A 13,340-nucleotide genomic window follows, 5' to 3' on the forward strand; every position below is an offset into this window, starting at 1 on the left:
CCAGCGACACCAAACACTTACCTTTGGATGGGCTGTGACCGCTCCGGAGAGCGGTCACAGCCGCAGCTGCCGGTGATCTTCGCCATCAGCAAGATGGCGGCGGCCCGGGAAAAAAAATAATAAAGAAGAAAGAGTTCGCTAGACGGTCTCCTGACCCTCTAGAGAACTCTGGCTCCACTTGCAGGTTGAATACAGGTACTGCATTCAACCAAGCAAGTCAATGGAACCCAGCTTTCTAATCACTATGTGATTAGCAAAATATTAAAAAAAAATTAAAAAAAATGGAAAAAAAATGCTAACATTTAAAAATAATTATGCAGTGATGTCACTTGATGAACCATCCAGTACAAGCAAAATGTGTAAAAAAAAAATATAAAAAAAGTATAAAAAAAATAAAATAAAATAAAAAAATAAAAGCACTTCAAATACCCAAGGGGTGTCTAATATATATAAAAAATGGCTGATGGGGTAAATTGGAGTGGCCGAGCTCAAAGATAGGGCATAGGTACAGACTGACCAAAATGGAGAAAAAAAGCGCACTTCCCAAATGTGGCATTTTAAATCTCAAACAACCCGACAAACCCATGCATGTCGGGTATCACTGCACTCAGGAGATGTTCCTGAACACACAATGGGGTGTTGTTTGACAGTGACATATACCAGAACCTGTATATCTATAACTAAAGTACAATTTGTGTGAAAAAAAAATAAAAAAAATTACTATTACAAAGTTTGACAAAGTGTAGTTCTATAATTGGTGCATGGAAAGGGTTAAAATAACAGCATTTGGAATACCCTGGGGTGTCTAGTTTTCAAAAATATATGGTTTGAATGGGTTAAATTGAGTTAACCGGCTTCAAAGATATTCCAAAGAGGAGATGGAGGCAGACTGACCAGATTTGTTAAAAAAGATTTGGAAATCATAAAACGCTGCTTGTACTTATTGCCCTATAACTTACAAAAAACAGCAAAAAAACATAAAAACATTGGGTATTTCTAAACTCAGGACAAGTAGTAGAATCTATTTAGCTAGTTTTTTTACTTGCTTTTTTAAGTGAGTAAAAGATTTTTCAAATAAAAGTCATAAAATGTGTTTTTTTTCAATTTTTCACCATGTTTTTTTTATTTTTTTTATAGTAAATAAGATGATATGATCAAAATAATGGTATCTGAAGAAAGCCCATCTTGTCCTGAAAAAAACAATATATAACTTATGTGGGTACACTAAATGGGTGAGGAGAAAATTACAGCTGAACACAAGCACCACAAAAGTGTCAAAACAGCCTCGGTCCCACAGGGTACAAAACGAAAAAATTAGCCCGGTCCTTAAGGGGTTAAAAGGTCCGGTAAACAAATATAAATATAAAACAAACAAAAAGAAGAGCCTTGCACTTACTAACAATTTCCACTAACTATTGTTGGAGGGCTTACCTGCTGCCAAAAAAACCAAAACATTATTTAGCACAGACCTTTTCCTTCTTAAGGAACTGCTCAGCAGATTCTTTTAGAGAGAAATGCAGTCTCGCTGCTTGTGTCTTTCTCACCTGAATCCCTCACAGGGCACTTTTTGTAGCAGTAAACTGTGGAGTGGCCCTCCCTTCTCTCCAAATGCTCCACCCCAGGGACCCAAACTTAACTACAGCATTTCCATTATTCTGTCGGTAACAAAATTATCAAATAACACATTGCTCTGCAGTATTTTCTGAGCCATCCACCACCATGCCATCCTCCCCCTAGCTCAAACCTAGTGGGGTGAGTGACCACGGTCATAAGGGAATGTTTATGTGAAAGACCATCAGCATTACCCTGTTTAGAGCCTACCCTGTGTTCTGATGACAAATGATAGGGTTGTAAACTAAGGAACCAGAGTGCTATTTTTCTCCTTATTTTTACTCATGCGTGATCGGTCAATAGCTTAAACCTCCTGCCCAACAAATAGTATTTAAGAGTTTCAACAGCCTATTTAATAGCTAAACATTCCTTTTACACTATTGAATAATTCCTTTCTCTAGGTTGAAGTTTCCTACAAGATTGGGTGCTCTTCATCTTGAGTTACCTGGGAAAGCCCTGCTCCCAATCCTATATCAGATGCATTGGTTTGTAGGATTAATTACCGTATTTGCTCGATTATAAAAGTTTATAAATTATAAGACGACCCTGATTATAAGACAACCCTCCAAAATCTAAATAGTACCAATAGTTGTTTAACTGACTCTAATTTATCAACTCAATAAATACAGTAAATCATTTTCTACCTCAAAATATGGATAAGCCAGGGTTTTTCCAGGATTAACAGGGGTCCCATTCCTCATAGCGCCAGATAAAGTGGGGTCCTCCCACTGTGCAGCTCTGAAGTTACCCAGGTTACCTTCTAGGTCAGTCAGGCTTCGTGATATTAGAAGGACCTGCCTCGCTCTGCTCAGTGTTACTCCCCACTAGGGTTTCCATAGGGGCTGAATGCTTGTTCCTAGCAGTAGCTTTTCTGTCCAAGTCATCCCCCAATAAATCTGAAAAGGGAAAGTCACTAACAGCGCCCTCTACTGGTACTGAGTTAACCCTTTCAGCAGTCGTCCATAAAGTAAAAAAATAGGGAAAATCCCTGCCAACTATAATTTCATGGACTAAACGGTTCACTAGACCAACTCTATGATTTCGCCAGAGGGTAAAGTTCGCCAGAGGGTCTCCAGACCCTCTAGAGAACTCTGGCTCCACTTGCAGGTACTGCATTAAACGATGCAAGTCAATGGAGCCCAGCTTTCTAATCACGGCCGGGGTTTATAAGTGCCGTCCATAGTATTTATTATGACCATCCAGGGTTAATAAGTGCCTCTTATATCTCTTAATGTTTGATTTGTGTATTTCCTTCACATATTTGTGGTGTTTATTGCCTGTGCTTTGTTCTCCCTCCCCTCCTACCTATCCATGTGCCTCATGCCCTGCCCACGGTCTTTAACCCGTCATAGCCCAGACAGAATCAACCCGACCACAGTGCTCTCTTATGGAGATAACCCACGGGTGGTGGGATACAGACAAGGGGTGGTTCGGAGAGGGAGCCTCCCGCAGATTCCCAGGCGCTGTGACTGCCAGGAGAACAGAGAACAGCCGGCGCGTTAATCGTACGCACACCGCCTATCTCGCGGGCCGTCCCAGGGGAAACGTTGAACTGTTGTCCCATCGCTTTTTAGACAGGATACCCCCAGGACCCCGAGTCATAAGGACATTGCAGGCTCGGTGGCCTAAGCGTGGCGCCAGACTGTCTGGGCAGGGCGGGAAGATGTGGACATGATTCATGGTCATTTTCTCACTTAACATGTATATAAGCTTGTGTGTTTCTCCAGTAAAGTGTGTTACTTCCCTGGACATTAGTCTCGTCTAATGCTTCAGAGGCTCGCTGGATCACTCATTGTCCTTTTCAGGACAATTACGGCACTGTATTCGGCTACGCCTCAGCGAGCTGCGGTGCCGCAAAGCTAAAGAGACCGGACCAGTTTCTGAGCCCTTCCTTGGTAGCGTCAGCTAGTGCTGGAAGCAGTTAACCATTTTGATCCTGGCAGGAAGCATCGTATAACCGGCGGGTGTACACTATGTGATTAGTAAAATATCTAAGGGAAAAAAAATATGGAAAAAAAAAGCTTCAGAGGAACCATCCAGTTCCAGCAAAATGTAAAAAAAAGTCCAAAAAGAATAAAATAAATAAAATAAAAAAGTTTATTATTATGAGCAAGTGCTAAAATAAGTGCTGTAACAAAAATCTTGACATGGAAAGAGTTAAAGTAAAAGCATTTCAAATACTCAAGGGGTGTCTAATTTTAAAAAAATGAATGGTTTGATTGGGTAAATTGGAGTGGCCAGGCTCAAAGATAGGGCATAGGCACAGACTGACCAAAATGAGGGGGAAAAAGTGCACTTCCCAAATGTGGCCTTTTAATCCCAAACACCAGATAAACCCATGCATGGGTGGTATTCACTGTACTCTGGAGATGTTGCTGAACACATATTGGGGTCTTGTTTGAAGATGATGTATACCAAGATCTGTAAATCCATACCTGAAGCGCAATTTTAGTGATAAAAAAACACAAAATAAATTACTACCACAGTAGTAGAATTAGTGCATGAAAAGGGTTAAACGTAAGTAACAGACCACACTGGGGAGTGTTCTCAGCTTTCTCCCTTTGGTTTAAATATTGGTGCCTCCCTGATGCATTCTCTTGTTCTAGAGGCTGCAATTTTTTTCTGAAGGGACTTTATAATTCACCTATACCATACAAGAAGGATATATTTTGCTTGCATGTTTGGCGGACATCCCAATTTTTAATCGGTCATACATCAAAAGCCTAATGATGTGCGTGAAATGACCTAACAGGAAACCATCATTAAAAAGTTACGACTTTAATTAGCTAAGTGCTTTGCGTTTTCTCCACGCGAGTCTCTCCCTTCCCATCAGGCCCGGACTGGGACAAAAAATAGGCCCGGGCATTTAAGCCCGAGCAGCCCATATTTATTTATTTATTGTTAAAGCCCACCCTTCATGTACCATCTTTGCATTTACTCATTCACACAAATCATTAACACATTCATTAATGCAGTCTCACAAATCATTCATGCAATTCATCCACACATGAATTCATTAATTGTCATATGCATTCACACAATTCATCCACACATTTATTCATTCATTCATTCTCATACGCTACCCCCCTCCCCATCTTATCTGCCCCTTCTCACTATGTGCCCCCTTTTCACCATGTACCCCCTCTCACTATCTATCCCCTCTCCCCATTTCTCACTATCTAACCCCCCTCTGCCCCTTCTCACTGCACCCCCCTCCCTCACCCTACTTACCTTGTTGCCGGAGCAAGCAGCAACTGCGGCCGGGCCCGCGGCAGGACCGGACTGACTGGGGCTATGCGGCCTCTACGGCCGCATTAACGCAGGACATAAGGGGCACCTGCCCCTTAAGCCCGCCGCAACTGCGACCGGGTCCGCCACTCTAAGGGGCCGGGAAGCCCCCACCAGGGCCGGCCTTAGTGGTCTGCGGCCGCACAAGGCTTACATTAAAACATCTGGGGTTTTTTTTTTTACTTTATTTAACCCCTTCGCGACCTTTGCCGGTTCAGGACCGTCATAACAAGAAGGTCACTAAATGACCTTTGACGGTCCTGAACCGTCAAAAAATTAAATAAGCTTAGAAAGTGATCAAGGATCACTTTCTTCGCTTAAACGGCCTTGCTGCAATGCCTCGATGTCGAGGCATTCAGCAAGGCCGAGATCGGCATCGGGGGCCATGTCTGGCCCCTCCCCGGGGCGTCAACCGCCGCCATACATCGCCTCCTAAACTTAAATGGTGTCGCTGGAATGCCTCGATCAGGAGGCATCCAGCGACACCAAACACTTACCTCTGGGTGGGCTGTGACCGCTCCGGAGAGCGGTCACAGCCGCCGCTGCCGGTGATCTTCGCCATCAAGCAAGATGGCGGCGGCCCGGGAAATAAAACAATAAAGACGAAAAAGTTCGCTAGAGGGTCTCCAGACCCTCTAGAGAACTGGCTCCACTTGCTGGTTGAATACAGGTACTGCATTCAACCATGCAAGTCAATGGAGCCCAGCTTTCTAATCACTATGTGATTAGTAAAATATTCAAAAAAAATAAAAATAAATAAAAAATGGAAAAAAAAATTTAATACAAATGTGCTAACATTTAAAAATAATTATGCAGTGATGTCACTAGATGAACCATCCAGTACCAGCAAAATGTGTAAAAAAAAATATAAAAAAAAGTATTAAAAAAATAAAATTAAATTAAAAAATAAAGTTTATTATTTTGAGCAAGTGCTAAAATTTCTCAAAAATTTCAACAAAGAGTTAAAATAAAAGCACTTCAAATACCCAAGGGGTGTCTAATATATAAAAAAAATGGCTGATGGGGTAAATTGGAGTGGCCTAGCTCAAAGATAGGGCATAGGTACAGACTGACCAAAATGGAGAAAAAAAGCGCACTTCCCAAATGTGGCATTTTAAATCTGAAACAACCCGACAAACCCATGCATGTCGGGTATCACTGCACTCAGGAGATGTTCCTGAACACACATTGGCGTGTTGTTTGACAGTGGCATATACCAGGACCTGTATATCTATAACTAAAGTACAATTTGTGTGAAAAAAAAATTAAAAAAATTACTATTACAAAGTTTGACAAAGTGTAGTTCTATAATTGGTGCATGGAAAGGGTTAAAATAACAGCATTTGGAATACCCTGGGGTGTCTAGTTTTCAAAAATATATGGTTTGAATGGGTTAAATTGAGTTAACCGGCTTCAAAGATATTCCAAAGAGGAGAGGGAGGCACAATGACCAAATGACCACCTGAATTACGCATGCCCCAAAAGTAGCCTTTTACCAGCCAAACAATCTGACAAACCCATGCATGTGGGGTATCGCTGTACTCAGGAGATGTTGCTGAACACATATTGGGGTGTTGTTTGACAGTGACATATACCAGCACCTGTATATCTATAACTAAAGTACAATTTGTGTGGAAAAAAAAATAAAAAAAATTACTATTACAAAGTTTGACAAAGTGTAGTTGTATAATTGGTGCATGGAAAGGGTTAAAATAACAGCATTTGGAATACCCTGGGGTGTCTAGTTTTCAAAAATATATGGTTTGAATGGGTTAAATTGAGTTAACCGGCTTCAAAGATGTTCCAAAGAGGAGATGGAGGCAGAATGACCAGATTTGTTAAAAAAGATTTTGAAATCATAAAACGCTGCTTGTACTTATTGCCCTATAACTTACAAAAAACAGCAAAAAAACATAAAAACATTGGGTATTTCTAAACTCAGGACAAGTAGTAGAATCTATTTAGCTAGTTTTTTTACTTGCTTTTTTAGGTGAGTAAAAGATTTTTCAAATAAAAGTCATAAAATGTGTTTTTTTTCAATTTTTCACCATGTTTTTTTAATTTTTTTATAGTAAATAAGATGATACGATCAAAATAATGGTATCTGAAGAAAGCCCATCTTGTCCTGAAAAAACAATATATAACTTATGTGGGTACACTAAATGGGTGAGGAGAAAATTACAGCTGAACACAAGCACCACAAAAGTGTCAAAACAGCCTCGGTCCCACAGGGTACAAAACGAAAAATGAGGCCGGTCCTTAAGGGGTTAACATCCTCCAGATGTGAATCATAGTACCTACATCGCGACCGCACCTCCAACAGCACACAGAGGCAGTCGGGAACATGGCATGCAACTTCTCGGGTGTGCGGTACCAAAGAGACAGGATTTTAAAATTAGTCTCCTGTATCTTGGTGGCTCTAGAACTCTGATGGGTGAGGGAGAATATCTTGGTCCAGTCAGCGTCGGAGAGCCGTACGTCACATACAGATTCCCAAGTCAGGCAAAATGAAGGGGGCGAGTCCGTCAACCCAGACAGCAGCAATGAGTAGAGCATGGAGATGGCCCCCCGCCGGCGGGCGCTTCTGAGTGCATAAGGACTCGAATACCGTGAGGCCCCTATACAGGCTCTGCTGATTAGGAAGGGAGGAGACGTAGTGCGCTATTTGGAGGTAAGTGAAGCGATCTAGCAAGGACGGTGGTCCGTGTGCGTGGAAAGCTGCAAAGGGCAGTACACCCCAATCACCCAGAAGTGAGTGCAAGCGGACAGGCGGAGGGACCCCCAAGAAAGCCAATCTCCCCCGGGCACGCCCCGGCGCAAAGTCCGGGTTCCCACGAGGGGCAACATGGGAGAGGGCGACAAGGAGAGCCGGGCCCGGGGACCAACGCATCTCCAGACCGCCAGGGTAGCGGAAATCAGAGGATGCTGCTCCACGCCGCAGCCGAGTCTAGGACCCCATAAAGCATGAAGGAAACGACCCCTGAGCGCACCCAGCTCCAATTCGACCCAGGGCTTAGCAGCCGGGCCAGCAAGATTCCATTCTAGGATTCGCAGCAAGTGGACAGCCCGATAATACGATTGAAAATCGGGAAGAGCCAAGCCCCCCCGGGACTTAGGGCGAGTGAGTTGCAAAAATTTCTGTCGAGGGCTCTTGTTGCCCCAGACAAACTTAGTGACAGACGAGCGGAGTGACGTAAAGAAAACGCGCGGCAGCCGGATCGGGAGGGTTTGAAATAAATACAGCGCTCTCGGGAGCAGACTTGGTGTAGTTAATCTTAAGATTCGATAGGGACCCATAAAGGTGAAACTCACGCATTATATTCGGCAAGGTAACGCTGGGGTTGGTCACAATAAAGAGGAGGTCATCTGCGTACGCCACCACCTTGTGGTGAGCGTCCCCTGCGCAAAATCCCTGTATGTCGGCGTTAGCTCTTATCGCCTCCAAAAAGGGTTCGAGGGACAGTAGAAAAAGCATTGGGGACAAGGGGCAACCCTGGCTAGTGCCGTTCCTAATCACCACCGGGGGTGACAAGGCGCCGTTAATTCGAATACGGGCGGTAGGTGTAGTGTATAGAGCCCCGATCCAGGCCAACATAGCAGGGCCCAGACCCTGATGCTCCAAAGTCACCCGCAGGAATGCCCAGTCCACCCTGTCAAACGCCTTTTCAGCGTCGGTGGACAGGGGCAGGACCCCGCGATCCTCCTTCTTCGCCCTGTGTATGACGTTAAGCACCCTGATCGTATTGTCAAGTTCTTCACGGTGGGGAACCAAAACCCGCCTGGTCAGGGTGAACCAGCAGGGGGAGAAACCGGCCCAACCTGAGGGCCATCATCTTGGCGAACAATTTTAGATCAGCGTTAAGCAACGATATGGGCCTGTAGCTCTGGCACAGGCTAGGGTCCTTTCCCTCCTTGGGAATAACAGCAATCGTGGCAGACAGAGCCTGGGGTGGAAAACAGAGGCCCTCCTGTATGGAGTTAAAGAGTCCGCACAAGGTAAGGGAGTAGCCGGGCAGAAAAGGTCTTGTAGTACCCCAAGGGCAGACCGTCCGGCCCCGGGCATTTACCCCGTTGGCTGGATTTCATTGCCAGGGAAAGTTCCTCAACCGTAAAAGGGTCTTCCAGGGAGGAAGCCTGCTCAGGGGTAAGCCGGCGACGAACGTTACGGCTAAGGTACTCAGATACCTGCGCCAGCACCTCCGGCCGCCCCTCCTGGGGGTCCCCCGCCCGTATGTTATAGAGTGAGGTGTAGTAGGCATGGAATGCCTTGGTGATCTTGGCCGGGAAGGGGGAGACCTGACCTCCCACCGACCGAATCTTGTGGATATAGGAGCAACGGTCGAGTGGACGCAGCATTTTAGCAAGCAGGGTGCCACATTTGTTGCCGTGCTCGTGGAAAAAACGTTGGCCATAAAGGGATGCCCTTCGGAAGCGGGAGTGGAGCAGATCAGAGAGCTCACCCCTTAACGCCGTTAATTCTCGGTAGGACTCAGTAGAGAGAGAGTGTTTGTGCGCAGTTTCCAGAAGGGAGATCTGCTTAGTGAGCTCAACAATATCACGATTATGTGCCTTCTTCCGTTGTGCCCCTTGCTGAATAAGAAAACCTCTAATCACACTCTTATGGGCCTCCCACAAGACCAGCGGGGACATCCCCTGCGTATCATTGCTCTGGAAGTAATGTCTCCAGGTATAAATTTACAGGGCCTGGTATATGTCCCTGCCAAACAACACAGGGGTATAAGGCATTTCTGGAGGCAGAGTGGCACATAGGGGGTCAAAAGGCATATTATGGGGCACAGTGGCATTTAGAGGGTTAAAAGGCATATCATGGGCCACAGTGCCATATAGGAGTGGCAAGCCTGGGGGCAGATGTGCATAACTGGGGGGCAGGTTGGAAAATAAAAGAAGGAAATAAAAACCAAAAAAATATTTTTCTCAATCATAGCTTTTATTAAAAAAATAGTTTACATAGTTTACATGAATTAACATTAACTAGTAAAACGTTTTTCCTATAGGGTCGTCTTATATTCAGGCACCAAGGTACTAGCCACCAGGTTAAAGAAAGTCATCGGGCAGATCATCCACCCCAACCAGACCTTCTGGCTTGTCTGGTGTCTATAGATGAGTGTTTAATAATGCTTCTACATACCCCTAAAATAGATACATGACTGTTTTTATTAATTTCTAAACATACCTCAGAATTTGTCTTTTACAAATAATTAACCTACTGATTTATTAATAATAATCAACTGTGCATTGCTTTTGTATCCTATAGACAAGACCTAATTAGAATACAAATGCTCTAATATATGTAAAAAAAGTGAATTGGAGTATTACAGATAAGCCTCTACCATTTCATCATTTAGATTTACAGAGTCTAACAACCTTTGAACTGTTACAGGAATGCACCTATTCTCAAAAAACATGCCAGGGACATCCTCATCATGAAGGCTATTATTCATAATATACCAACCTAGGTGGTGTTGCCAAATAAGCAGATAAAAGTTTCAAGTGGTTCCCCAAATTTAACTTTAAAAGGGAACTTATGACTTCTCCAGTCTCAAAAGTATTCAACCCCCTGAATAGAGCCCCTCACAACAGCACAAATATGTAAAACAGATGTTGTCTTAAGCACACCTGATGCAACTAATCAAGGGCTCCATTAGTTGCACCAGGTGTGTTGGAACGCATGAAATACCTAAACTGCCTAAGGGTTTGCGGAGTGTCATATTGGACTATGTGTTAGAAATACAGCTAAATCAAAAGAATAGTCCAAAAATTTAAGAGAAGAGATCACCCTTCACAAACAAGGAAAGGCTACAAAGTGATAACAAAGGCACTGAATGTTCCTTTGAAGCATAGTTTGCAAGTTAAAGGAACATTGGCTACATTACCTGGATGAGGTAGAAAAAGTAAACTATCAATGGCTGCAACCAGATTTCTGAGAAGGTCAGTTGAAAAAACCTTTGTGTGACTGCAAAAGACCTGCAGCAAAACTTGGCACTGAGGATCCCTATTTTTTAATGATTCTCCATCAGCCACTAACATCAATAAGAAGGGTGGCCTTAAACAAACACACACACACAAGTGAAATTGTAATTTGTAGAGGACAGAGTAAATTGATGTTTTGTTTCTTTTTCTTCTCAGCAAGCATTTTGCCTGCATACGTAATCTGAAATTTGCAGACAGATTTGATTATGAGAGACTTTCACACAAGATAAGATAGGACATTTGGCTGAAAACTATTGATTTACTGTCAAAGTAAATTCAGTGATGCTTTTAACCTCTCTATCTTCCACTTTCAATCACAATCCACCAAGTAAAGTAATTTTTAACTGAACAAGATCTTCTGTCCATCAGGAAAATGTGTACAAACTAAAATAACAAAACTAGAACTCTAAAACTACTGAAACTATAAGGTTCTATTGGTCATCTTAAAAGCTGGGAAATGTAAATATGCTAGTGGCAGGCAGCCCAATCCTAAACACAAGTGTAACCCCCCCCCAAAAAAAGCAAAAAAACAGTTAAGATATAGAGACCTCATGCATTTGAGGCTTCAATTTTGATTAAAGGAAGGGACATGTCTAATGTATATAAAATATTGAAGTCTTCTTACCATGACCAGTATCAAAGCTGCCCATTAGAATCTTTATGCTTTGCTTCTAAGTACCTCCCCTTCAGGCATACATTCTTGTGCATATCCAAGCCAGCAACATGATGGGGACTGGGGAGGAGAGCAGCAGGGATCACTGCAATACAGGAGTGTGTACTAGAGCCCTGCACGGGATGGCTTTTTTAATCCCGCTCCCGCTGTTTTTAATCCTGCTCCCGCCCGCTCCCGCAATGTGGGTGTTCCGCTCCCGCCACATTTGTGGCCAATCCCGCCCGCCTCCTTACCTGATTTTCCGCACAGTCCCGCAAGGCTGCCCTCGAGCTGTTCCCTCACAGCGTCCCTTTTCTTGCTCTGCCCAGGAACAAGGCAGAGTCACAGGAAGTGACGTGACACCACGTGACTCCGTTTTCTTCCTGGGCGGAGCAAGATAGGAGACACTGTAAGGGAGCAGCGAGAAGACAGCCTTGCGGGACTGCGCGGGATTACCGGGACCCGCAGGTACAGTGCCTGACCGCCCGCGGGACCCGCCTCCCAATGCAGTCCTCTAGTGTGTACTACCATGCTCTTGTCTGAATTAAAGTAGGTGTCAGGTTCTATTGTGAGACAGTGAACATAGATGTCCATTCTTTGGATCATGCTGATATGTTAGTTTCGTTCGCATTGGCAGTTATGTGTGACTATTGTTTTAATCATTTAAAATTCTGTTTTGAACCCTCTCTGTGCCCCCAATAGAAGCTCTGTAAACTTTCCACATGGTAAGAACAAATTGAGAGATAGATGTTTATACTGCAGAAACAAACAATTACATATATTTGCACATTTGGAAAAAATATATCTCATATTTAGTCCATTCAGTATTGCCACCATGGAAATTCCTAACCAAATGGCAAGTTCTTGTGAACATCCAGTGGTTTCATAAAACATACATGGCCAAAATGTATTATCAATATCTAATTATACTGTAAATATTTTGGAGATTCCCATACCTTCAATAAAATCAGATGATGAATATTCGCGTCTGTGGGAGTTGCTTTTTTCATCAGGGCTATTAAGGGCTTCCACACCAACTTCTACCACCTCTAAAAGCTCATCTCTTTTGTCTTTCCTTACTGGCTTCTCTTCTGGGTGCCGTGTCAGTCCTGTTTCCAGTTGGTAAACTTTCTGAAGCGTAAAACTGTCAAATGGAATTGCTGCATACTCAGTGGGAATCTTCACCCCATTGAACACCTCAGCCTTTGTGATCTGCAAGCGCAGAAAGTCTATCAAATCATTTTGTGTCTTCTCTGGGCTTCCATGGTCAAAGCTAACACCCAGAGGGTCACTGGAATGACCCTGAACACTTTTTAGTTGCTCACTATGTTCTTGAAGTTCATCTTTTAGTTGGGCAATTTGTTTTTTCAGGCTTGTTACATAGTTAAGGTGGTCTTCTTCCCATTCTTGCAGCACAGCATGGTACCCTTCTTTTCCTGTTGGGCTATTAACTCCTGACACTATAAGATGTTTGTTTTCAGCTCTAGAAGCACAAGAGAACATGTACAAAAGACACACAAGGCAACAAAGGCTCACAAGTAGGATTCCCACCCGAGAAACCCAGCTCAACAGCCCTCGTCGTATCATCCTCGTCCTTAACAGACAAAGTTCAGCTTTTTAGGGATGCTAGTGAATCCTTTCCAAATAAGAAAACACACCGTCCTTACATCAAACAAATACTCAGGTGTTGCTATAAAAAATATTCTACATCATTCTTCTGAAAAGGAAACTGCTATTGAATCTGTGATGTTAAAAAAAGATGTGCAAAAAAGGTGTTTTTTGTAAATAAATGTTCATC

The 13,340-nt window shown here is 43.4% G+C and overlaps 1 protein-coding gene across 1 annotated transcript in view; it reads right to left on the minus strand.

The window, feature by feature from the left end:
- Nucleotides 1-13,129, minus strand: part of LOC149275645 (chondroitin sulfate N-acetylgalactosaminyltransferase 1-like) — a 185,021-nt gene extending 171,892 nt beyond the window's left edge. The window contains 1 exon segment of the mRNA XM_089504484.1: nucleotides 12,499-13,129. Within this exon segment, the coding sequence (XP_089360610.1) occupies nucleotides 12,499-13,129 (631 nt within the window).
- Between the last annotated feature and the right edge of the window lie 211 nt (nucleotides 13,130-13,340).

Source organism: Sceloporus occidentalis, unplaced genomic scaffold, assembly GCF_023333645.1.
Source record: "Sceloporus occidentalis isolate IW3139 unplaced genomic scaffold, rSceOcc1.0.p SCAF_272, whole genome shotgun sequence".
NCBI classification, from domain to species: Eukaryota; Metazoa; Chordata; class Lepidosauria; order Squamata; family Phrynosomatidae; genus Sceloporus; species Sceloporus occidentalis.